The sequence below is a fragment of the Herpailurus yagouaroundi genome, unplaced genomic scaffold (genome assembly GCF_014898765.1).
Source record: "Herpailurus yagouaroundi ecotype Mexico unplaced genomic scaffold, PumYag 29, whole genome shotgun sequence".
Taxonomy (NCBI): domain Eukaryota; kingdom Metazoa; phylum Chordata; class Mammalia; order Carnivora; family Felidae; genus Herpailurus; species Herpailurus yagouaroundi.
The window spans coordinates 71,235,303-71,260,705 of record NW_024412377.1 but is presented as its reverse complement, the minus strand read 5'-3'; the positions used below and the strand labels follow the sequence as shown (position 1 = coordinate 71,260,705).

General features: G+C 36.9%; 1 protein-coding gene across 1 annotated transcript in view; it reads right to left on the bottom strand.

Moving 5' to 3' along the window:
- Positions 1-25,403, bottom strand: part of FBXL17 (F-box and leucine rich repeat protein 17) — a 504,442-nt gene that overhangs the window by 328,385 nt on the left and 150,654 nt on the right. Inside the window, exon 6 of the mRNA XM_040492981.1 lies at positions 22,969-23,076. Coding sequence (XP_040348915.1) covers positions 22,969-23,076 — 108 coding nt within the window. The remainder of the gene's footprint in view (positions 1-22,968; positions 23,077-25,403) is intronic.

Genomic DNA, 25,403 nt, shown 5'->3' with positions numbered 1-25,403 from the left:
AGAAAGAAAGAAAGAAAGAAAGAAAGAAAGAAAGAAAGAAAGAAAGAAAGAGAGAGAGAGAGAAAGAAAGAAAGAGGGAGGGAGGGAGGGAGGAAGGGAGGGAGGAATGGGTTCTAACAAAGTTCCTACTCAAGTTACCATGGTCTCAGAGCCTTACCAACAACAGAATATGATCGGTACTTGGCAACCAAAGTACACAGGGAATGCACTCACTTTGTTAAAATAAAACAGACTGTTCTAACCACTTCAGTAGCTCCAGATAGTTCACCAGTCAGAATCAGGGCAGCCTCCCTGTTTCGCCTTCCTCTCTCTGATGACAAGAATCAATACCAAGCCCAGGGCCCAGAGATGAGCTGCTCAGGCTCTAACATTCTGCCTCAAATGTGACTCCTGATCCTTATCCTTTACCCCTTATATATAAGGCAGACTGGCATTAAATAAAACAACAATGATCAAAACTTTTCGAAGTATCTACAGGAACAAAAAACAAATACATAAAATACAAAATAAACAGCAAAGTATGTTTTTTTAAGTTAAAAAAAATGTTTATTAATTTTTAAGATGGGGGAGGAGCAGAGGAAGAAGGAGAAACAATCCCAAGTAGGCTCCATGCTGTTCGTGCAGAGCCTGATATGGTGCTTGAACCATCACCTGAGTTGAAATCAAAAGTCAGACGCTCAAGTGACTGAGCCATGCAGGCATCCCCAAAGTTTTTATAGTCTTTCTGATATTACTAAAATTCTAATAAGGAATCAAAGGGCTAATACATATGTTCCTTATTATGTTTTCTTTCTGACATATCTCTATGTGATGGGCACAGAAACTGAAGTCATTCAGAGTAACAGTTGGGCATGGAACAAAATGGAAGGCTGTGAGTCAAGTGCCGAAATCTTTGGCATCCAATATCTCTATGAAGGAGCAGGAGACACCAGGAGTATAAAAGATGGCAGTAAAATGAGAGACAACAAACACCAAATGGCACAGGTTTCAAAGTCTCAGTGTTTTATTAATTATATTTATTGTTATTATTTTTCATGAGGGTAGGAGATTGATAATCTGAAAGCAGCTGAGAGCAAAGATCTTGCCCCTACCTCCTGACCCTGAGAAACACAGTGAGAAAATAAACAAGTATGGTAGGCAGAATGCTAAAATAACCCAATGATCTAGGCCCTGGTATAATTCTGACCCTGTGTGTGAATAGGATCTGTGAATATAATGGGGGTATCTTCCTTATAAGGTGAAGCTGAAGGGATTTTGCATCAGTAATTAAGATGCCTGACCAGTTGACACTGAATTAATCAAAAAAGACCATATCCTGGATGGGGCTGACCTAGTCAGGGTCTACACTAATGGTCTAGAGGTCAGAGACATTCTCCTGCTGGTCTTGAAGCAGTCATTACTCAGCCTTATTGTGAGAGGAACTGCAAGAAGCCTATAGGAACTGAGAGAAATCCCTGCATGAAGGCCAGCAAGATGATGGGGACCTCATTACTACAACTATAGGGAATTGAATTCTGCCAACAACTACATGAGCTTGTAAGAGGATCTAAGTTCTAGGAAGAAATGCATCCCCAGTTGAGACCTTGATTATGGCCTTGTGAAACACTGGAAAAAAAGCCACATTGGAGTGTCTAGACTCCTGACCCTTGGAAATGTACATTGTTTTAGGTTCTAAATTGGTGTTAATTTGTTATGCAGCAATAGAAAATTAATACAGAACAGCTTCAGGGTTCTCTATCTTTGAAAAGAAGCCAAGTTTCTCTTAAGACAAGGGTAATATCTTTAACCACCTTAAACACTGAGGCCCACTTCCCTCCTTTAGATGTATATGCTCACAAAGGCATAGAAGGAGATGCGTGGTCCATTCAGCCTTCTCCTCTAGGTGTATCTTCAAAGGCCAAGAAAGTACTTCCTGGGAAAATAGGCAACTCGAATTGGCCACTCCTGTTAGCTCCATACTGTAGTGAGGGGAGGTCTTGTTAAATTTTTCAAACCAATCCTCACTCACGGAAAGATGAATTTATTAGAATTGCTTCATGAAAATGTTTGCATATCCCCTGGGTTTTACTCAATTTGTATTTCTTTAAATTTTTTGTTTATTTTTTTGGGAGAGAGAGTGCAAGTAAGGGAAGGAAGAAAGAGGGGAGTACAGATGATGCGAACTGAGCTCTGGTTGAAAGACCAACAGCAGTGAGCCCCATAACTCATGAACCACGAGATCATGACCTGAGCTGGTCAGACACTCAACCGACTGAGCCACCCAGGTGCCCCCTCAATTTGTATTTTGTAAACAGTCACATTTCCTATAAATATCTTAATAGTGTAAGGACATGTCTTTTTACTTTCACAAATCTTTTATTTTTCACAAGAATTTGTACAGGGACTAAAAAAAGTAGCTAATTGTTTCTTTGGTCAAGTTCTCTTGTTCTCAGTTAAGCAAAGATGAACTTGTACATATCAAGGATTAGTCACTGTTACATTTGATACTCTTATTATTAAAGCTCCTCTTAGTAATGTATCCTATACTTGTATTTCCTATATAAAAAATAACCATTTTCTTAAGCCACATTATTTTTATAGTTAGTTTTCTTTACAGGATATGTTTTTATATATTTAAACTGAATTATAATTAACATACAATACTACATTCGTTTTAGGTGTACGACATACTGATTTGACAATTCTTTATGCAAGGTTCACGACAAAAGTATAGTCACCATCTGTCACCACACTATGTTATTTTTGACTATATTCCCGGACTTTTCATCTCCATGGCTTATTTATTTTACATCTAGAAGTTTGCACCTCTTAATCTCCTTTATCTATTTCAACTATCGCCACCCCGCAACACATGCCCAATTTCCCTTTGGCAACTACTTGTTTGTTCTCTTCATTTAAGAGTTTGTTTTTGTTTGTTTGTTCATTTGTTTTGGTTTTTAGATTCTACATATAAGTGATATCAGATGGTATTTGTCTTTCTCTAATTTCACCCAGCACTATACCCTCTAGTTCCATCCATGTTGTCACAAATGGTAAGATCTCTTCTTTAAATGTTTGGTAGAATTTACCTATGAAGCCACCTGATCCTGGACTTTTATTTGTTGGGAGTTTTTTGATTATTGATTCAACTTCATTACTAGTAATTGGTCTATTTAAATTTTCTACTTCTTCCTGATTCAGTTTTGGATTGTATGTTTCCAGAAATGTATCCATTTCTTCTAGGTTATATATCTGTTGGCATATAGTTTTTTTATATATAATATTCTCTTATATTCCTTTATGTTTCTATAGTGACAGTTGTTATTTCTCCTTCTTCATTTCTGATATTATTTGAGGCCTCTCTTTTTTTCTTGATGAGTCTGACTAAAAGTTCATCGATTGTGATTATCTTTTCAATGAACCAGATGTTGGTTTCATTGACATTTTCTTTTGTTGTTTCTTTTTTTTACTCTCTATTCCATTTATCTCTGCTCTAATCTTTATTATTTCCTTCTTTCTACTACCTTCGAACTTTTTTCTTTTCCTAGTTCCTTTAGGTGTGAACACCCGAAAGTCTGTACTACTGTTAAGTATATACTGTTCTGGAAATGCATAAAGAAACAAATAGCCTCTTTGAATTGCAGGTGCTGGATGGCTTGCTGGGCTTATGTCCTGACATATCTGTACCACAGCAAAATCAGAAATACACAAAATGGACCCATAGAGATGCTAGAAAATAGTTTGAAGCATGACTATTAAACCTGAGTGTTAAGGATGAATTTTCCTATGTGTAACCGTATGCATATGTGAACTATTAAATATAGCCATGTATAATACATATACAGCATCACTTTATTTCCAATTATTCTTTATTATAGTCCCTAGGAAGACACAAATTCATAAAATTTTTACCCAGTCACATAAATATTTCCTACACATGTATATTTTGGAGTCTACCACAGCTTCCGAGACAAAGTTTCTATGTGAATTCTTACATATCTATTAGGTTCCTTCGCTGTAAATTACCTTTATCATAACAGAACAGTGTGAATGTACTTGGTACCACAGAAGTGTACGCTTAAAAATGGTTAAAAAGGTGAACTATGTATGTTAGGTACATTTGGCCAAGATACAAAAGAAAAATCACTTCATTAACCAGGACATAGAAGGAGGCTGTAATAAAGTTGTGTAAAGAAGAAAATTTAAAGCTGTTTGTGCAGTTCAGTCCCCTCACATTACGAAACATAACTGAGGACCAAACAGGTTTGAATAACTTATTAAGGAACAGATAACAGGGAGAGAGATGTTAGCAAATCTAAATTATTTTATAGACTTAAGAAAATCCAAAGATATCTTCTAAAATTAATGGAATAGTAAGAAGTAACAATTCCAAAAACTATCTCTATGTAATAAAACCTCTAATTTTAGTTGGTTGATTCTTTAGCTTTTAGAAATCCTGCATCCAGGACCATTCCTCACTGCAGGGCAGGTCAAATGATGACAATGGCCCACCTGTGGCTGATGCCTCCCTGTTTATTGTCCATAAATGGAACATTTCTTACTCTTACAATGGAGCTCAAACTCATACATGGGGAAACAAGTTTACTTTGGCTATCACATGTAGCATTCTGAGATCTTGAAAAGAGCATTTTACTCTCGGATCCAATTAAGGCTCATTTTATTATGAGCTGACAGTCATTGACTATGCTCATGTGGTCTTCCCTATGACTATTTTGGCCAGTTCAGCATGAAATACAACAGTATCCAAAGGCAGTTTCAGAAGGCTAATTCCTGGAAACCAGCATTATTACAAGACACGTACTGAGGACTTTTTATTGAAAACTCCACAAACAGCTCTGTCAAATTTATCACATTCCTTCCCTTGCTATGGGAATTTCATAATAGTGCCCTCAAGTGTTTCATAAAAAGCTACCTAAAGTAATCCTTCATAGTATAAAACAAATAATTACATTTAGGAAATGGGCATTTTAATTAAACTTACTTTCCTTATAAATTCACTGGTAGCTGGGTTATACAAATCACTGAGGATCTGAATAAACAAAGTTTACAACCAAGATCTTCTAAACACGTCACTCCAATTCTTAAACATGTAGTAAGGTATTTTAAGAGAAGCTCAAGTCAGAATGTAGACTACAGGTAATCAACTTTCAGTTTAATTTTGCTTTTATTGAGAAAAAATATTACTTGTAACTAATTTAGGTTAAAGACTAAAATTAGTCAATGATTGGTATGGCCATGTATGTACTTAAGTATAAAATGAGACACTAAAATGTTACCTAGGAAACAGTCTTGAAGGTTTATAAAAAGACCTCAAATGGCTTCCAAGTTCTCGTAAGACTCTGGAAAAGTAAAAAATTAAACAAAATCCTCAATTGTGCAAATTGACTATGGTGGATGAACCAACATAAGAGGACTCACGGGACCTTGGCAGCGGCAGCAGGGATGTTCCATCAATTCAGGCTAACAAGGATAATTCAGATGAAGCCAGTTGGAGGTAATAATTTTTAAAAAGAATAAAGACTTCTGCATAGTTTAATATGTTCAAAGGCCAACCAGTCCTAAATTACTTCTTACCAGCCCTGCAGATGTTGGTTTTATTGGGACTGGGTTTCAAAGCAATCAGTCATAATCTTTAGGGAGCAAAGTCAAAGGTTAAGACAGGCTGCCTTGTGATATCAGGGTTACTGGGGCTGCAGATCAGCACCACATACTCATCTGCCAAGATGGAGGTCATGAGAGAGAGCAGAGGCACAGGGAGACAGAAGGATCAGAGAAAGACAGTTTCTCTGGGGAAGAGTCTCCTATTAGCGACAGGGAGGGAGACACAAGAAATAAAGGAAAGGAGTTGTAGCACAGGTCTTGCATGGGAAAAACAGGGAAAAAAGTGGGGGGAGGGGACAAATTAAGACTGCTGGGAATGGGAAGGAAAGGGGCAGAGAGGGAATTTCTGTCCCTGAGCATAGGATGGCTTCTACATCTTGACAGGGTCTGATATCTACATTTAGAGGATTTGGTTGGACAAGAGAGAATGAGCGGCATCCCTTCTGCTCATCAACTAGCTCTGAATCTCAGCTTGGTTAAGGCTTGCACTCAAGTATAGAAATGGTAATAAAAGCTAGATAAGCTACATTTAGGAAATCAGGTGAAACCTTCCCAGCACCTCACAGAACCAAGAACCTCAGGATGTAACTGAAAGCGTTTAAACAGCCTGAGATCCTGGCATAGACAATAAAAATTTCTAAATCTAACCACGAAAACAGGACTTTCAGGGTATTGAATGCTGTCACATACACAGTAGCTACTATGTTAATTCTCTGACACTTTATGTATTCCTTCCATCCACTGCCTTCTTAATCACACTGGGCTGCTGTTTCTTTGCATTATTTCCAAATCCAAGGTCTGTTTCACTCTGCCATTCTCCTACTAGATCTGACATTTTTTGCCATTTTATTCACATCCTGTTTTGCTTTCTAGCACACTTTACGGCACTGTGTCTCATAGCTGTACCTTCTAACTCCTTATTGGCACATCACCAGCCAGATTAATCTTCCTTAAATAACTCTGACCATATCTCTCACCTTCTCTGAAACTTTTAGGAAACAAAAATATTTCAACTGCAAAAAAGAACCCCAGAACTTGCCTATCAAAGCCCTTCACTATTACTGCCATTTTCTGAAATCTGTTAAGCTAGCTGAAATCTCTTTCCCCAAATTTTGAGAGGCTAGTCTCAATGTACTCAAAGAGCTGTGCTCATTACTTTAAAATTGCTCTCACTTCACTCTTTTTATGCAGATAACTTGGAAGTGTGTCGTCTTCTCTCCCTGCCACTTATTCAACTGCCTAGTTCCTACCTCAACTTCTCCACAAAACCTTCTCAATTACTTTAGAGAGAGTAAAAATTAGTGAGTATTGGAAATACAATCTACTTGCCTAACACAAATTATTAACCAGACAGTTTCCAATATTAACTATGCCCTTTAGACAGGAACCATCAATTGGCAGCAGCTGCCAAGGGACCAGGGTCCAACCTTCCCTTCCTGCTACAAGTACCTGGGAGACCCCTCTTTGTCTTTCCCAACTCTTTCACTTCCCCTCCACCTCCCCTCCTACTCAACCAACCCTCCCCAGGCTCTTCTGCTCAGGAACAATCTTTCACCCCAAACACTCGCCATCCAGTCTTAATGCTTGAGCTGGTCCATATCTGGATAGTTGTGAATTTTCATTCATTTGCGCATACTTACTTAAATGTCTCCTCAACACCTGACTCTAACTTGGCTGCACATTAGGATCACATGGGGAACTTCTAAAAAAAATACTGATAACGAGGCCCCATCCTTAGGCATTCTGATTCACTGACTTGAGGTAAGGCCAGTCATTAGTATTTCTGAAAAAGATACCCAGCTGACCGCAGCCTAAATTGGGAACCACTTCTCTAATACAGAGCTATTGAGGTTTAAATCCTGAAAGTGTAAAACTAATTCATAAAGCTCAGCCTCTTCAATCACTCAAATAAAGAATGCAGAAGAGGGGCACCTGGGTGGCTCAGTCGGTTAAGCGTCCAACCTCGGCTCAGGTCATGATCTCACCGTTTATGCGTTCAATCCCCGTGTTGGGCTCTGTGCTGACAGCTTGGAGCCTGGAGCCTGCTTCAGATTCTGTGTCTCCCTCTCTTTCTGCTCCTCCCCCGCTCATGCTCGCTCTCTCTCTCTCTCTCTCTCTCTCAAAAATAAACATTAAAAAATTTTAAAAAAAGAATGCATAAGATATTATTCATATGATCAATAACTATTTATTGGGCACCTATCATGGACCAGACACTATTCTAGTTGCTAAAAATACAACAGTGAACACAGCAGACAAAAAAACCCTGTCCATAGGGTGCTTATATTCCTACCTGGAAAAAAGTGAGGAGAAAAATAAATAAGTAAATTATATAGTATGTTAAAAGTCCTATATAAAAAAAAGTACTATAGAAAAAAAATAAAACAAGGCAAGGCAGATGGAAAACAGTGGAGGGAAGGGATGAGATGGGGTATGATTTTAAATAGGCAGTCAAAGATGATCTCATTGAAAAGATGATCATTGAGCACAGATTTGAAGGAGGCGAGGAAGCACACAAAACATGTTGATGTCTGGGCCCAGACTTAGTGCGAAGACCCTGGGATGGGAACAGGAGGAGCATTTTGGAATGGGGAGCCAGAGGTATTGCAGCAGAATGAACAGAAAGAAAACTAACAGGAGACATAGCCAAAGAGGTGAGTGAAGACAGGCAGACTGTATGAAACCTTGTAGGACAAGGTAAGGATTTTAGCTTTTGCTCTGAGGAATTTGGGAAGCCACTGGAGGGTTTTGTGTAGGAGTATGACATGATCTAACTTACATTTTTAAATGATCTTCTAGCTTCTGCGTGAGTCTATAAGAGAAGCAAAGGTAGAAGCAGAGAGAGACTATACTGAATTAATGTAGTCAATCAATATCTGACTTGGTCCACAGTGATAGCAGCTAGAGGTGGTATGAATATCAGATTCTGGATATATTTGAAAGAAGAATCAACAGAATTTTTTGACAAATGGATTATGGAGCATGAGAGAAAAACAAGAATCAAGGATGATTCTAAGGTTTTTGATTTGAGCTCCTGGAAGGTATTGCTCCAATTAACTAAGATGGTTTGGTAGCGGATAGGAAAAGAGTTTGATTTTGAATATGCTATGTCTGAGATGCCCATTAAATGGCCAAGAAAAGATGTCAAGAAAATGTGGAAGTCATCAGCACACAAATGGCACTTACAATTGATTAAATTCGTTGGGTTAGCCGGATACAATGATAGTAGGGTACAATTAACAGTGAGGGAAAAAAAAAATTAATTGATTGATTAAATTAATATCCAAGCATACATAAGCATAGTAATAGAATATAATACACAGTCGGCTAATCTGATTCTAAAAAAATTTTTAAATGCATTAACAGCAATAGTATCCTGAGCCACCTTGGGGCAGTGACAGGCTGGCTTCATTTCCCATCAAAGCATAATTCAGCCTTCACAGCTCCAGGGCACATCCTCTGTAAAATCATCTGGGATGCCCACTGTCAGAGTCAGAGACTGCCCTACGTACACCCACTGATGGTGGTCATTCTCCCACCAGGGCCTTCAACACACTGCTCTACAGTTTGGTCTAGTAAGTGTTCTTCCCACTAGAGTCAAAGGCAAGCTACTATAGGTCAGGGCCATGGCTATTCACCTTCATGTCACCAGTGCCTTACACGGTATTAGGTGCATCAAACTCAATTCATTAAATGCTCTTGCTGACTGAGTAAATCTGAAATTAGGGTCAAAACTTTAAAGATATTTTCATTTATTTACATTTCCAGAAATCAGGTATCTGTCCCTCTAACTCTATCAAATGCAGGATCTAAGGCTCTGAAGCTACGTGTTTTTAAAAGTGATATTTTTGAACATTAGTGAACATAAAGTTCACTAAGATGTAAGTATTAATAAAAAAAAATCTCATTCCACACAATTAAAGGTCATTTAGAACAAGAAGCACAATCAGTTCTCTATTTACATATATTTAAGTGAAGAACAGTTTTTCTTTTTTTCAAGCCTCTGTAAATTGTCAGCATTTTGATGTGTGTGGCAGGAATTCTGAAGAATTCACCAAAATTGTAATCACTGTCTTCTGCTGCAGAAATGTGAATTTGTTAATTGGATTTCTGCGTCTTGGTGTACCAATTCAGAATGGATGCTCTGCTCCTCATCTTGTACTCTGGCAGGCAGCAGTCTCTAATTGACTTTTGTCTAGGACTTTTCTTTCCACTAGATCCCTTTCTTTTCTCCACATAAGATTTCTGGAGCTCATAACAAACTACAAACAGCACTTAAAGTTAGCAGCACTAAGCAGCCCTGTCACTTTTTTACCCAGCAGGAGCTAAGAAACAGAACTTCTCCTCAATTAAAAAAATAAAATGTTCACACTGTTTCACTCACATAGGAAAAAAAAAATCAAAGCTTAAATAAACTAAGGGCAAATTAAGTCAAATGTGAATGCAAACAAGGAGAGATTATTTCATCTAACTGGACTGGTTGGGTACTTGTCCTTCATTTCTTTGCAACAAGGTCCGAGATCTATTATAAAAACAAAAGACAGTCCATGGAATTTGGAACCTATCTCAGTGACTGGCATCATACACCACACTTCAGTGTGTCAGAAGTTTGGGAGGTACCTTCCAAATAAAAGTTTTATGACCTAATTTTTTAAAGTAGGAAAATAAATGAAACTTAGCCCAGGACAAAAGCTTGTCATATCCAAGCCAAGCGACCTGTACGTTGACCTCTTGATCACATGCTACTCAGGCAAAAGTCTTATCATTCCAGTCTTTATTTTTAAATGTATACAGCTGAAAAACAAAAGGATGCCATTAATGCTTTTTAACTTAAAAAAGTATTCTGACATATCTATTTTTTTGGCATTCCAGAAATGTTACCGAAATGTTGTACCTACTCTGTAAAATAAAATGTCTGTTTTTTTCTTTCTTCCCAATTTAGAATATGCAACTGGGACTCACCTTCACATCGAAAATCTCATAGCCTTACACTCTCATTTCTGGGCCTCAGCCTAAAGCCACAGCTCAGAGGGAAAAGTGCTTAAATCTTAATTTCAGAAATGATTCTTCCTATTCTGTGACCAGGTACTGTTTCAGGGAGTGTGAACTAAAAAAACGTGGGTGCCCAGAATAACCACCAGCGGGGCCACCGACCAGTGTTTGGCCTTCCATGCCACCAGAAAAAGACTTCCTAACACACATGGTGGAACAGCATGGGGCCTCTGTCAATAGGTACATGCAGCTTCTCTCTGAGGTTTGCCCTGTAAGTCTGGAGCACCCTGAGTCACCAAGGAAGAAAACAGCTCACCTAGGCATCCATCAGCAGCATTCTCTCCTCTCAATCTCAAAGCCATTTTTATGAGAAGAAACATTCCAAAACATATATGTCATACTTCTTTCTACACGCCCCCTTATAGTACCCAAATAAAACCCCAAATATTCCTTCTAGTTGGAAGACATATCTGATACTAACAAACTTATAATTAATCAATTGGATCACCACTACTAGCGAGAAAGGAGTCACTGAATCCATCCGAAAAGAAATCAAGACGTAAGTTGGGAAAAAATGCTATTTCTTCCACAGTCTTCATTTCTGGCAATGTACTTGATTTAATTGTTCATGGTACTATCCAAGTGCCCCAATCACCTATGATAATGAAAGAATGAACACTTTCCACATGAGAAAAATCTTAGAAGACTCAAACTTTTTAAAGGGCATGTAAAGATGTGTACTCAAAATCCAAGTCAGGAACTCTCCAAACACTAAATCAGATTTCAATTGTTTTACCTTTGTTCTATAATAACCATTTTGAGAAGCAACAGCATTTGGTTAAAATATATTTAAATTGGAAATTGGTAAACTTTAGTTCCTCACTCTGCTAATGGCACTCAAGAGCTAAAAGTGAATGATCTAAAATCAAAGTTAATATCTATGCTACAGGCAGTATATCGGTTATCAGTAAGAAACGGTAATCATGGGACTCCTGGATGGCTCAGTCGGTGGCTTCCGACTCTTTTTTTTTTTTTTTTAATTTTTTTTTTCAACGTTTATTTATTTTTGGGACAGAGAGAGACAGAGCATGAACGGGGGAGGGGCAGAGAGAGAGGGAGACACAGAATCGGAAACAGGCTCCAGGCTCCGAGCCATCAGCCCAGAGCCTGACGCGGGGCTCGAACTCACGTCCGCGAGATCGTGACCTGGCTGAAGTCGGACGCTTAACCGACTGCGCCACCCAGGCGCCCCTGGTGGCTTCCGACTCTTCATTTTGGCTCAGGTCATGATTTCACGGTTCATGGGTTCGAGCCCCGCACCAGGCTCTGCACTCGAAGTGTGGAGACTGCTTGAGATTCTCTCTCCCTCTGTACCTCTGTACCTCCTTCTGTACCTGCCCCATTCACACACACACTCTGTCTCAAAATAAATAAATAAACTTTAAAAAAAATGGTAATTAAATAATATAGATCATGAAATTACATTATCATTAAATAGAAAATACAAGTTTTTCCAAAGTAAGCTGCAAAAATTTTATAACTTTGCCTTATATGTTAAAGTATCACATTCTGATACAAAGAACTATCCATCTGTAATGCTACTCTCTCAACCTATTTTGTCCATCTATGAGTAAAAGGCTTCAACCGAGATGAATTTAAAATAAAATAGCCAGTGTACACCTAAGGTATAGCTTTAATATCAAATTATGGTTTACTTTAATAATATGTACTCTGAGTCACTTATGCCCTCTCGTATCAATAAAAAAAAGCATGACCAAGATTTTTGAAAATGAAAAAATAAACAGAAGTGGACATGATAGCATGTTATTTTTAAATTATCAGTCAAAACCATCTAAGATGTAACTTAAATTAACTAGTGACTAATAACCAATAACTCAGATAACTAGTTCACAACTTCTTAGTCAAATATTTTTCTTCAAATTTTCCTCTATGAATGGACATTATAGATTATAGCACTAAGAAAACATTTAAATTTTGTCTTTCTAGGAGCATGTATACAAACTGTCTCTTGAGAATTAAGCAGCTAGTCCATCATCCTATTTTGGGGACTCACCATGGCCTTGTAGCTTCATTGTTTTTAACTGTCACATAGCTAGCTGTCTCTCTCTAGCTATGGCTTGTCTAGATCCAGAGCAGAAGTACAGGTAGTGATAATTTTAGGAAGGGTCAAGAATAACTTAAATCTTACATTATGTGCAATTCTCTGCTTTGTGCTTTGATCGCCACCATTACAAGATCCTCTGAGAGAAAATAATTATTGGTTCTACTCTCTTAAAGGGGGTCTCATGTAAGAAACATGGAATGATGCAGAAAGAAAGATGCATTAGGGTCAAACAGGAAAACAGAAACCACTATAAGTATTTATTAAAATTACACGAAGGGAATTTCATTAAGGAAATTGGTTATTCTGGTGAAGCAGAGGCTGAGAAGAAAAACTGGAGAGGCTAGTGTAAGCCAGAGATTTTGCAACAGCAGGAAGAACATGCACCTAAGGAGGGAAGGACAAAAGGACGGGTCAGTGTTACTGGAATCCATGGGCTATGGCCATCCAATACAAGCTGGAGCTGCAGGGGATCTGTCCAGGGCTAGAACCATGGAGGAAATAAAGCTGTCTCCAGTAATGTTACCTGAGACAGAGAGGGAGGGAGAGAAATACACTAGTTTCTCACTTCCTTTGGCCTAGCTGCCTCCCACTGAATGCAGCCTGGAGAATGAAGTCCTCTGTGATGCAGAAGCACATAGCTTAGAGAGAAAAAAGGATCTGAGGACTAACAGACCTAGGGGTGAGAACAAAGTAAAAGGAGAGGGTTAGGAGATCCAGTTTCCAAAAATAAGAAAAAAGTAGTCAATCTAATGGGAGTTCTTTATAACAACCCAGAAGCCTAACTGTCAGAGTATTCCTGCAACTTGCCTGAGAAACGCAGTGCTAACCAACTTTGTTTTCTTTTCCAGCTAGATGAGATCGGTAAAAGTCATCACTTGTGCTGCCTTCTCAGGCACGGGGGTATTGTTTCATTTTTAAAGATCCAAGATTGATAGCCAATTGTATGTTGAAAAAGTACCTCTGATCAAACATAATAACCAAGCATTTCCTCTAGTGAATGTAAAAGAGAAAGCTCCAGTGGAAAGCTTTCTCTTGGGAAAAAAAAAATGTTGATGGCCAATCATCCCACTAGGATACAATCAATTGAAGGGAAGTCTACCGTTCAATTGCAGGGAAGTCTACAGGAGGGGAAGCAGCTATATTCCTAAAGGTTTTGTAAATACAGTGTGATCAACAGCTTTTGTGTAAATGCCTGTGATACCTCTGGGCTGGATAGCAAACATGTGAGAAGCTCAATTGCCTTTAGTCAATGGACTCGATTGGCCTCTATTATTGGGCCAGGGTGTCTGGAGAAGAAGCAGCTCAGAACCAAACTTTATTCTAAAAATAATTATGGGAAATAATGAGTAAAAATATGTTGGCTCAAATTCTGGTTAAATACTGAGGATTCAAGCTAAAATTTCAGAACACATACCTCTACTGTCACATAAATAAATTAGCTTTTGACTAACAGAGAGTTACTATGGAAATGAATTCCCTATTGTCCAAGAATGCGACTATAAAAAAGGCACAACATAATTTATCTTCCTTTCAGTATCCAGGAGCCCCTTCATCATTATAAACATCATATGATATTAAGCAAAATTGTAAAGAAAAATCTGGTTATTTGGTTTCTGAGTAATGATTAATGATTGGCATGGTGTGGGTGTGTACCATGTTTAACTATGTGTGTGAATGAATGTAATATATTCATACACAGGCACTTCCCTGTGGCTAACAAGATCTGCCCAGGTGCAGTGAAATTTGTACTTAAGTACACAGTTAAATTAATTAAAAATAAAATGCTGGTAAATATTGTATAATCATTCAAAGCTATTAAGTGAATATAACTGTCAATGGTTTTATATAATTGACTATGTCCCTTAAATAAATTTGGTTTCTATTTAGCTCTAATTCTCAATAAATGTTTATTTTAAATTAATAAATGAGATCTGCTTACTTTATTTTTTCCCAGTAATATATTTCCTCATTAAGTTTCATTATAATTTATTCTCATTAGGCCCCAAATATGGTTTCTCTAATTCCGGCAGTCTGTTCTGCTGGGGCCCCATCCGTGTCTAATATTACAATATATGTATAAACCACAAGACTGAGTGAAGTAGACTCACACTGTTCCTTAAATAAAATTTCTCTCACAAAACAGTATGAACGAATTTGAAAGTCTAAGAAAGCATGAAAGCAACATCTCCTAATCTTTCTTAGATAAAGACTGACCTCATGTGTTAGAGACCTGATAAATAAAGTTGAAATCCTTTTTCATACGAATATAAGAATATCTGCCTCAAAACCACAATTTATGAATAAGAAGTATGTGATAAAAAGTCAAGGGGTAAAATGAGGATAATATAAGCAATGTAAAACAATATTTAAAATATAAAAGCCAACATCCAAGAAAGACCCTTTCAAAAAAGAGTGCCTACTTTCTTCATTTTATATTATATATTTATATTAAAGCCTGAAGCAACCATTTTATCAAAGGATAGATATAACAAAGAAACTCATCTGTTCATTTTACTTGTTAGGACTTTCACAAATGGAGTCATTTGAAAGATGAATTCATTTATTTTACTCGTGTCACATTGATACATCCTGCCACTGTAGTTGTTGAAATGAAAAGGTAGCACAAATATATATTACAACTAGAATGTGAGCAACAGGGTTATAAAATATAAAAAGAGTAACCTCATTGGACAGGTGTTACTGATTTAACAGAATAAAAAACTAAATGTGATAAATTGCCATAGCTTATCTAGATACTGCCTATACTAATTTAGCAAAGTAAAAATCAAAGTCACTAATTTGTGCAATAATAATAAGGTACAAGAGTATATTCTGATTCAGTGTACTGCTGCAGTAAGAATTTTTAAATAATTTTATTAAAAATACTATTTTAGTTGTTCAGTGCATGAACTTACCCATAAGGGTGTTGGCAGGGAAAGGAAGAGAACAAAACAAAACAATGAAGAGCACACATATGGTTATTAATCTTAAGATTCAGTATTGGCACTGAGATAGAAATAAAAGGATCATAAAGATTTTAAATAAGATTTATTTTCATGAAAATTTATTTTACATTTTTATTTTAATGAAAGAATAGGAGTAGATTAGGACTAAAGAGTTACCAGGAACTTTTGGACACCAGGATGAATATTTTTCTCATTACTTTATTTATTTTATTTTTTGACTACTTTAGTTACAGCCCAGGCACACTTCCTCTACAACCCAAGCAGCAGGTAGACGCTATTATTATCCTTATTTTATAGATGAGGAAATTGAGGCAAAGAAATTAGGTGATTTCCCCCAGGTCATACAATTAGTCATCATACCATCAGCTTTAATGACAGCAATAAGTGGTTTGCTGTCCATTGCAAACTTCTAAAAAAAAAAAAATCAATTAATGGATCACACCAGATCTAGATAATCATCGCCAATATTTTCAACATTCAGGTTTTGGGCTCAACTCCTAACTCTAGAGGCTAAATAGAACCAAAGCATGGTCATCTAACAAACATATCTTCATAATACTCACTGGCTCATACTTACTACAAAATATTTTAGAGCTGAATGAATTTAAGAACACGTATTTTTCCATATCTCAAAATAACACTCAACTACTATAATTACTTAGAAAAAAATGAAATGATAATCTATAACTAAACAGCAACATCATCCTTAAGGCAGCAAAACATTTTATTCTAACTGTAGAATAAAGTACTCTAAACTGATCAGTTGTTTGGAAATTTAAAAGGCAAGAAAGTTCATCTTTCATTTCTAGTCTCTGGATACACAAGAAAGGGAAGACAAAAATTGAGTTAGTTGCATGAATGAACATTCTTTCAGTTACTTAAGTTAAATTGACTGAAAAAATCAATTTTGTTTTTCTTTAGAAAACATTTCATACTTTCAACCATAAGCACTTTTAAAATACGTGTTTTTTTTTTAAATTCTTTAAATGTGATTATGGTCCAAAAAAATATCAGAAGTTTGGGCATTTTGTTTAGTTGTCTGTTACCTTGCCCAAAAAATTCTGTTTAAAAACAGAAATAAACATTAAAAACTTCAACCAAAACCATACCTGACATATCCCAAGAATTCAGGTCATGTTTATAAACTGAATAACTAAAGCAACAATAAGACCTAATGTAGCATCAGAATTATATTATTAACTAATTAACACTCACAGCTTTATAATATTTAGTAATCTTACTATATTCATATTTTAAAATAATATCAACACACATAACTTTAAAATATATCAGCAATCTAAAAAATACATCTACCTTTAAGTTATGACAAATATGAATTTTTTACATGGTATATAATAAAAGTGAACTTTTTGTCAAAAATTCTTCCCCACCTTGCATAATAGTAATTTATTTTTTAATTTTTTTTAAAGTTTATTTATTTGAGAGAGAGCGTGGGTACACACATGCACCCAAACAGGGGAGGGTCAGAGAGAGAGGGAGAGAAAATCCCAAGTAGGCTCTGTGCTGTCAGCATGGAGCCCCAACATGGGGCTCAAGTTCATGAACTGTGAGATCACGACCTGAGCCAAAACCAAGAGTTGATGCTTGGTGGGCCACACAGGTGCCCCCGTTAGTAGATATTTAAAGTAAGATCTAATAAAAGATTAAAATCATTTTAGCTGATCTGATGTAAACTTAACAACGGATCTGCAGCATTAAATTCACGAACCCACAGCATTTCTGAAGTTTGTACTCCAACTACAGGTAAAAATAACTTGTCACTTTGACATTTCAGACTCCATAGATCTATCTGTTCAACTGATTTTTAAATTAATATTATATGCTAATATAAATTATTGTTAATTATTATCTTGAACACTTCCCATGTTCGTATGAATTCTTAAAAAGTATGATACTGAATGGTGTGATTTTATCATGTGACATTACTATCAACATTTTTAAATTTTTGACCTCTTAAAAGCTTTTTTTATTATTATGGAAATTTTCAAATTCAAACAACAGTAATGAGGATAAGGTAATAAACCTCCATGTCCTATAATCTAGCTCAATTATCTATAGTTTGCCATTTTTCATCGGCCAATCCACGTTTTCTTCTTTTTATCTTCTTTGAAATACTTCAAACCAAATGCCTAAACACTGTGTTACCAGTAAATACTCATGTGTATCTCTTACTGATAAAGTTTTTAGTTAGATTGTTTATTTATTTTTTAAGTTCTACACCATGAACTCATGACCTGGAGATCAACAGATGCAGGCTCCACCAACTGAGCCAGCCAAGTGCCTCAAAGTTTTTAAATATAACAAATATTTGGTAGAATTCACCAGTAAAGCAATTTGGGCCTGGAGTATTATTGGAGGGAAGGTTCTTAACTACAAATGCAATTTCTTTAACAGATACAGAGATATTCAGATTATGTACTTCTTGAGTGTGCTTTGGTAATCTGTCTTTCAAATGAATTTTTCATTTCATTAATTTATTAAATTTATAGGCATAAACACATACAAAATTCCCTTGTTATCCTTTTAACATCTGTAGAATTGTAGTTATGACATGATATTGGCAAGTTGTGTCTTGTCTTTGTCTCTCTGTCTCTCCTTTTCTTAATCAGTTCAAGTGGAGATTTATCAATTTGATCTATTTAATCACAGAACCAGTTTTTAATTTCAATGATTTTTCTTTTATTTTTGTTTTCCATTACATTGACTTCCACTTTGATCTTTACTATTTCCTTTCCTCTGCTTACTTTGAGTTTAATTTGCTCTTCTTAAGTTTCATAAGGTAAAAGTTTATAACGTAGAAAGTCACCAAATTCAGATGTTCTTTTTTTTCTTATATAGGTGTTTAGTGCTATTTAATTTTACCTAAAGGGTAATTTAGCAGGATCACACTAAATCATCAGTGTTGTGTTTTCATTCTCATTCAGTTAAAAATATTTGCTAATTTCTCTTTTGATTTCTTCTGTACTCATGGGTTATTTAGGACTGGGTGCGCAAAAGAGATCATCTACAGACCTCTGGGATTCCCTATGAGTTCTCTATGGGGTTCTCTCCACTCTGGTGGTCTGTCCTCTGAACTCTGGCTGCCTTGGTCTCCCTGGACTTCCTGTTCTCTCTTAACTCAAGAGTGCCTGCTGAGTTTTGCCTGGGTTTCCCCCCCCCCCCCCCCGCTCATGCCCACCCTGTGCTATGTGCTGGAAATTCTTTCAATGCATTAGATGGAAGCAATCATAGGACGACTCTTGCTTCTCATATCTCAGGGATCACTGTCCTTAGTTGTCTGACAGCCAGTGTCTTGAAGACTACTGTTACATATATTTTGCCTGGTTTGGGGGATATTTCAAGGAAAAGAGTAAATCTGGTCCCTATTGCTCCATCTTAGCTAGAAAAATAAATCATTTTATTCTGTTTTTTATATATCATTATGAATTCAAGATTTTTGTACATTTGGTTTGCTTTAACCCATTTCAGCCATTTTCCTTTTTGATATTCAAAGTAAGCCAACTTAGGCCACTGGGAACCATTTCATGTTTACTTTGGGTCCTTTTGACGTGTTTCTATTAGTTCATTCAGTGGCAAATGATATTTAGGCACTACCATCTAGACGCTAGGGGTTAATTACATATTTGCATTTGCTAAATCTGTTTTTGAAGAGTAGGAGGGAAAACAATATAGAAATATTTTATATTTATAAACAGATACATTGCGGTGAAAGAACAAACATACCTGTGTTGGAGAAGACTCAATTCTGTCACATACAACACGTCACTAAGATTCTCAACTGTTAAATGGAGACCTCAAAAGTTCTTATTATTGCTTCTTAAATATGGGTCTCAATGTTTCCAAACACAGCCTAGTGAACCTGACTTTATCTTCTCAACTTGGCTGCATTCAGTCTTAGCTATCTCTGGACTCTAATTTGCAATCATAGGAGCCTAGAAGGAAGACCTCCTACTCTAAGATTATTTGATATTAGCAGAATTTATCTGAAGACTAAGGGTATTTCGTCAATAAATATTGCAAAATGAGTAACAGTCTAGTCAAGGCTGAGAGCATCAAAGTAAAATTGAGCCCAACGAACCATAGTAATAGGATGTCAATATTTTTCCACCTATTCCAAATCTTCTGTCTTCTTGCCCTTGGTGTAACAAATCCCCAATTTTCCTTTCTAAATTATTAATTTGGTTTCTTAGTTTCAGGGAAACCCCCCTCATAGTCCCTTCTAGGTTAATGATTCTGTTTTTAAATTTATTTATTTAAGAGAGAGAGAACAAGCATGTGCACAGGAGAGGGGGGAGCAGAGAGAGAGGGAGAGAGAATCTCAAGCAGACTCTGCACTGCCAGCACAGTGCCTGACACAGGACTCAATCTCAAGAACCATGAGATCAAGACCTGACCGAAATCGAGTAGGAATCTTAACCGACTAAGCCACCCAGGTGCCCCATAGGTCAATTACTTTTAAATGCATAAGTTCTTCTGGGTACAAAAAACTCTAAAGATAGATCATCTAATTTAGACACATCTCTTCATAGACAGGAAACTAAATCATGGAGGTTTTATGTCATTTGCCTCTTTTAGCAAACTGAGAGCCAGAGACTTAGAAAAGTAATATATTGGAAAGAATTTCTAAACCATATAAACTTAAACATATTTACACCAATAGCTCTCAACACTCTGCATCTCACATCTCTTAAATCATTAATTTAAAAATTATATACCACGATGATAAGAAGGGTAACACAACTTCTTCGGAGCATTTATATATTTATAAACATTTTGTGAATGTAAATTACATTTTGTGCAATATCTGAGTATGAAAACTGTCAGAATGCAAATATTTTAACCCAAAAGCTTTTATTTTATTAAAACCTGAGTTCTTTTTTAAATTTTTTTAATGTTTGTTTATTTTTGAGAGAGACAGAGACAGGATGTGAGTTAGGGGCAGAAAGAGAGGGAGACACAGAATCTGAAGCAGGCTCCAGGCTCCGAGCTGTCAGCACAGAGCCCCATGTGGGGCTCAAACTCACAAGCTGTGAGATCATGACCTGAGCGGAAGTCAGACGCTCAACCAACTGAGCCACCCAGGTGCCCCTAAAACATGATTTCTACCCTTAGTATTCAAGAGATAAAAACAATTAAAATAGCTTTAGAGAAGCTATGCATGCTTAAAATTCCATCTTGCCTTTATTTGAATCCAGGAAAATAAGCAATATTATACCACCAACCAGTCTTCTCATCAGAGCAAAAGACTTTATTGACCAACAAAGAATGATCCTCAAAAGTCTGTGGACTGGCTTTGATATTAATCCAGTAGATCCTAACTACTGACAGTCCAAACCACCAATTCTGGCCTATAATCTTCAGAAGAACATTCTCAGCAAATTCAGCCTTCCAACGCAGACATTTGCTATTTGCTATAGCTGCTATTTTGTCACTGAGAGTAATTCTGATCTTTTAAGTACCAGTGTACCATAATTTTTGGCCATCTCAAAATGCTCAGGGAAGCACTTACTGATCTAATAAGTCTTGTTTTGTCTTTAATGAGTACAATTTCTAGCGATCATAAAAATCCCACATATGGTCATTTTAACACTTGTTGTGCACAATCTGTTCATCCAAAGGCATTTCTACTCTACACTATAAACAACATTAGATGTGACTAGAAAAACATTCATCCACCAAGATGTTCCAGGCCAAGGTTATAGGAAATGAATAAAAATTATGGTCATGTATGGTCTTGGTTACACTAAGATATTCTGATAGAACAATAATTGAGAATGATGTGTTTTTCCTCTCACTCAGCTTTAGTCTCTGATCCTCAAAAAACAATTAAAGTTGGTCAGTTATCAGTCATTTAAGACACAGGACAATCACAGGATCTGTTTCAGACACACCAGACCAAACCAGTGATTTGATATTCTTCTCTCAAAGTTTGCTCTGATTTTCAAGCAACTTAGATATAACAAAATCCATTTTAATACTAGGAGTAACATTAGCTTAGCATTTACTGCAATTTTGACACTGAGGCAAGCACCTTGCATGTATTATTTCAATTAATACCCTGAAAAATATTTGTCTACTCAGCTAATAAGTGCCAGAGACAAGATTCAAACTCAAGCAAACAACAGAGCCCAGGTACCTATCCCCTGTGCCTTTATTGGAGAGTCCCACATAACTCATTATCATTTGCTCTCTTCCTAGAAAGAAAAGAAAAAGATTATTTCCCACTAAACTGTAAGCTTAAAGAGACCTGAAGAGACCAAGCCCTAAGAAACCTGGGATCTCAACCGGTTTATTTCAACATTGTGCTGCTAACACAACAGTTTCCTAAGAGTAGTGAAATGAAGGAAAGGTGAATGAAAAGGTTACTCAACTACACAGTGGGAAAGGCAAGGACTCATACCCATTATCCTAAGTATAATATGATGCAGTTGAAATCTATCCAATGACAAATTTCAGATAATACACAGGTAAATTTTATAGTCATCCATTCTTCATTACACACATGTAAGAATTAGCTCCTAATTATTTTAAAGCTCTGGAGTAAAGATGACACATAAGTGAGAGATTACAAAGGAACTGGAATTTTCATCATTGCCAAAATATGATATTTTATATATTTGGTATAAAAGTGAACTCTCCTAGAAGATTAATTTTTGACATAAATTCACCTCTCTTTTCACCTTACATTTTCAGCTTAATCATATGCATGAGACATATGTACTTCCTAAAAGCCAAATGCAATAAATTAACATTTAAATAATTTTTGTTAGATAGATCAGTTTCTTTAATGCATATATTTATCTCATAGTAATTGGCAATGAAAAAGCAAGAAAGTAAGCTTTCTTGTTTAAATGAATGTTCCATTTAAGAAAGGATAGATTTTGTATTGTTGCTTTAAACTGATCTCAACTACCAAATCCTAGTACACTTTTATTTTTTTTTTTTTTAATGTTTGTTTACTTTTGAGAGAGAGACACACAGAGTGTGAGCAGAGGAGGGGCAGAGAGAGGGAGACACAGAATGTGAAGCAAGTTCCAGGTTCCGACCTGTCAGAACAGAGCCTGATGCGGGGCTCAAACTCAGGAGCCTCAAGATCATGATCTGAGTCGAAGTCTGATGCTTAACCAACTGAGCCACCCAGGCACCCCAATCCTAGTACACTCCTGTAATGGTCTGACTGTTCCTCACTCAAATACATTTACCAATGCTAGGGTGCTGATATGAATGATAGAAAGGCTAAGGAGATGCAACCACAGAACCTACCTTGGTTAGGTGAATGACTCCTTTAGAAGTAACCGAACAACCCATGAAGCCAACGTACTGAAGTTCAGGACAGTGCTCAGCAAATGCTTTCACTGACTGATCTGTTACCTAGGGAAGGGACACGAATAAAGTTATTCAAAGTGGCATCCCAGCGAGTTTAAGGATTTGGCTCCTGCAAATTCCCTCTGCCCTACCTCGTGTCATTAATATTTCCCTTTCCGTTGGCTCATTTTAATCTGTTTACAAACATGCAGCAATATCTCCTGTGGGTTTTTTTAACTTTATTTCTTTTTCAAGTAATCTCTACACCCAACATGGGGCCTGAACTCACAACCCCAAGATCAAGAGGCACATGCTCTTCTGACTGAACCAGCCAGGCACCCACGATGTCAACACTCTCCATCACCACTTCTTCCTAACAATCTCTCTCAATATACATATTTTCTATTGACATATAATCCACACACTATAGCATTCACCCTTTCAAAGGGTACCGTTCAGTGGTTTTTAGCATATTCACAATTGTGCACCCATCTAACCCTAGAACATGCTTATCACCCCCAAAAGAGTTGCCCTCAATTCTTGGCAACTTTCCACCTCTATGGATTTGCCTGGTCTGAACATTTTTTATCATGGAAATTATATAACTGGTTCCTAAAAGACGACAATGGTCTCTTTATAAGGTTTCTACCTTCAAGTGTTTCTTTCAAGGAATCTGACTTTCCCCTAGCTGCTTCAAATTCTTTAAATTAGGGTGGTGTGATGATTAATTTTATGTGTCAACATGGCTATACAACGGGGCACCAAAATATTTGGTTAAACAGTGTTCTGGGTATGTCTGTGAGGATATTTGTGATGAGATTAACATTTGAGATGGTGTACTGAGTAAAGCAGACTGTCCTCCCCAATGTGAGTGGGGGCCTCATCTAATCCACTGGAGTTCTAAATGTAACAAAAAAGCTGAGTAAGGGAGACTTGGCTCACTCTCTCTCACTCTAGCTCTTTTGTTCTCGCTCTCGCTCTTTCTCTCTCTACCTGGCTATCTTCAAGCTGAGACATCAGTCTCCTACCTTCAGATTCAAACTTGGACTAGAACTTACACTGTTGGCTCTACTGGTTCTTATGCCTTTGGACTCAGATTAGAACCATATCATCAGCTTTTCTGTGTCTCCAGATTGTGACCTCAGGTTTTAGAACTTCTTGGCTTCCATAAATGTGTAAACCAATTCCTTACAATAATCTCTTTATAGAAACACACACACACACATTTTCTCTCTCTCTCTCTCTCTCTCTCTCTCTCTCTCTCTCTCTCTTTCTCTTTCTCTCTCTCTCTCATACGGATTCTGTTTCTCAAGAAAACCCTGACTAATGTAATACATATTAGAATTCCCTGAGGAGTTCATTAAATATTCAGAGCCAAAAGGGTGAGGCCCAAGAATCCCTATTTTTAAAAAATTTTTTTTTCAACATTTATTTATTTTTGGGACAGAGAGAGACAGAGCATGAACGGGGGAGGGGCAGAGAGAGAGGGAGACACAGAATCGGAAACAGGCTCCAGGCTCCGAGCCATCAGCCCAGAGCCTGACGCGGGGCTCGAACTCACGGACCGTGATATCTTGACCTGGCTGAAGTCGGACGCTCAACCGACTGCGCCACCCAGGCGCCCCAAGAATCCCTATTTTTAATAAGCCCCTGAGTGATTCCTAGGCATGTAAAAGCTTGAGGCCCAAGTGCTGCCAAGAAGTTACCTTGACAACTTTTGACATTTCCACCTGGCCCTGCTTTAAACAAAGGGCAAAGTGAAATTCCTTTTTTGTCTTCCCCCACCTCCAGAAAATTTCAGTGTATAAAATTATCCTCTTGAAATTGTGCTAAAATTTTCTTCACTGTTCCACAAAGTGGTAGTTTATAAAAGAAGGTCCAAATATTCTCTACCATAGGCTTAATTTCAGTTTCATTTTCTTCACAGTCAAGATGAGATCAACAAGTTAAACACCTTTGTTAGTTTTTCAAACAGCAGTGACAAATCTCTTTTGCATTAGCTTTAATATGGGTGACACTTTGTATCTTCCTTATCTATTCTGAATAGATATTGGAAAATAAAGGTATGTGGGTAGCATTAATTCTAAAACAATCACAAGAACATTTTCCTAAAATAATGAAACCAACAGCATCCATGGTACATCTGATAAAAGATTAATTCTGCACTCAAAAGTAAAGTATGCTTTAGCATATTAAGGCTAAGGGTGCCATTGATAAATTAAAAATGGGCCTTCCTGACACTCAGCTTTCTAAAAAACATTATGTTAACAAAGAATGTTTCAAGCACTAAAATCGCCTGAAGCCTCAATGGAAACCAATTTCTATTTTTTAAGAAGAGGGTAGGGGTTAACAGAGGTTAAATACATATGGTCAGGTGGTTAAATACCCTGCCC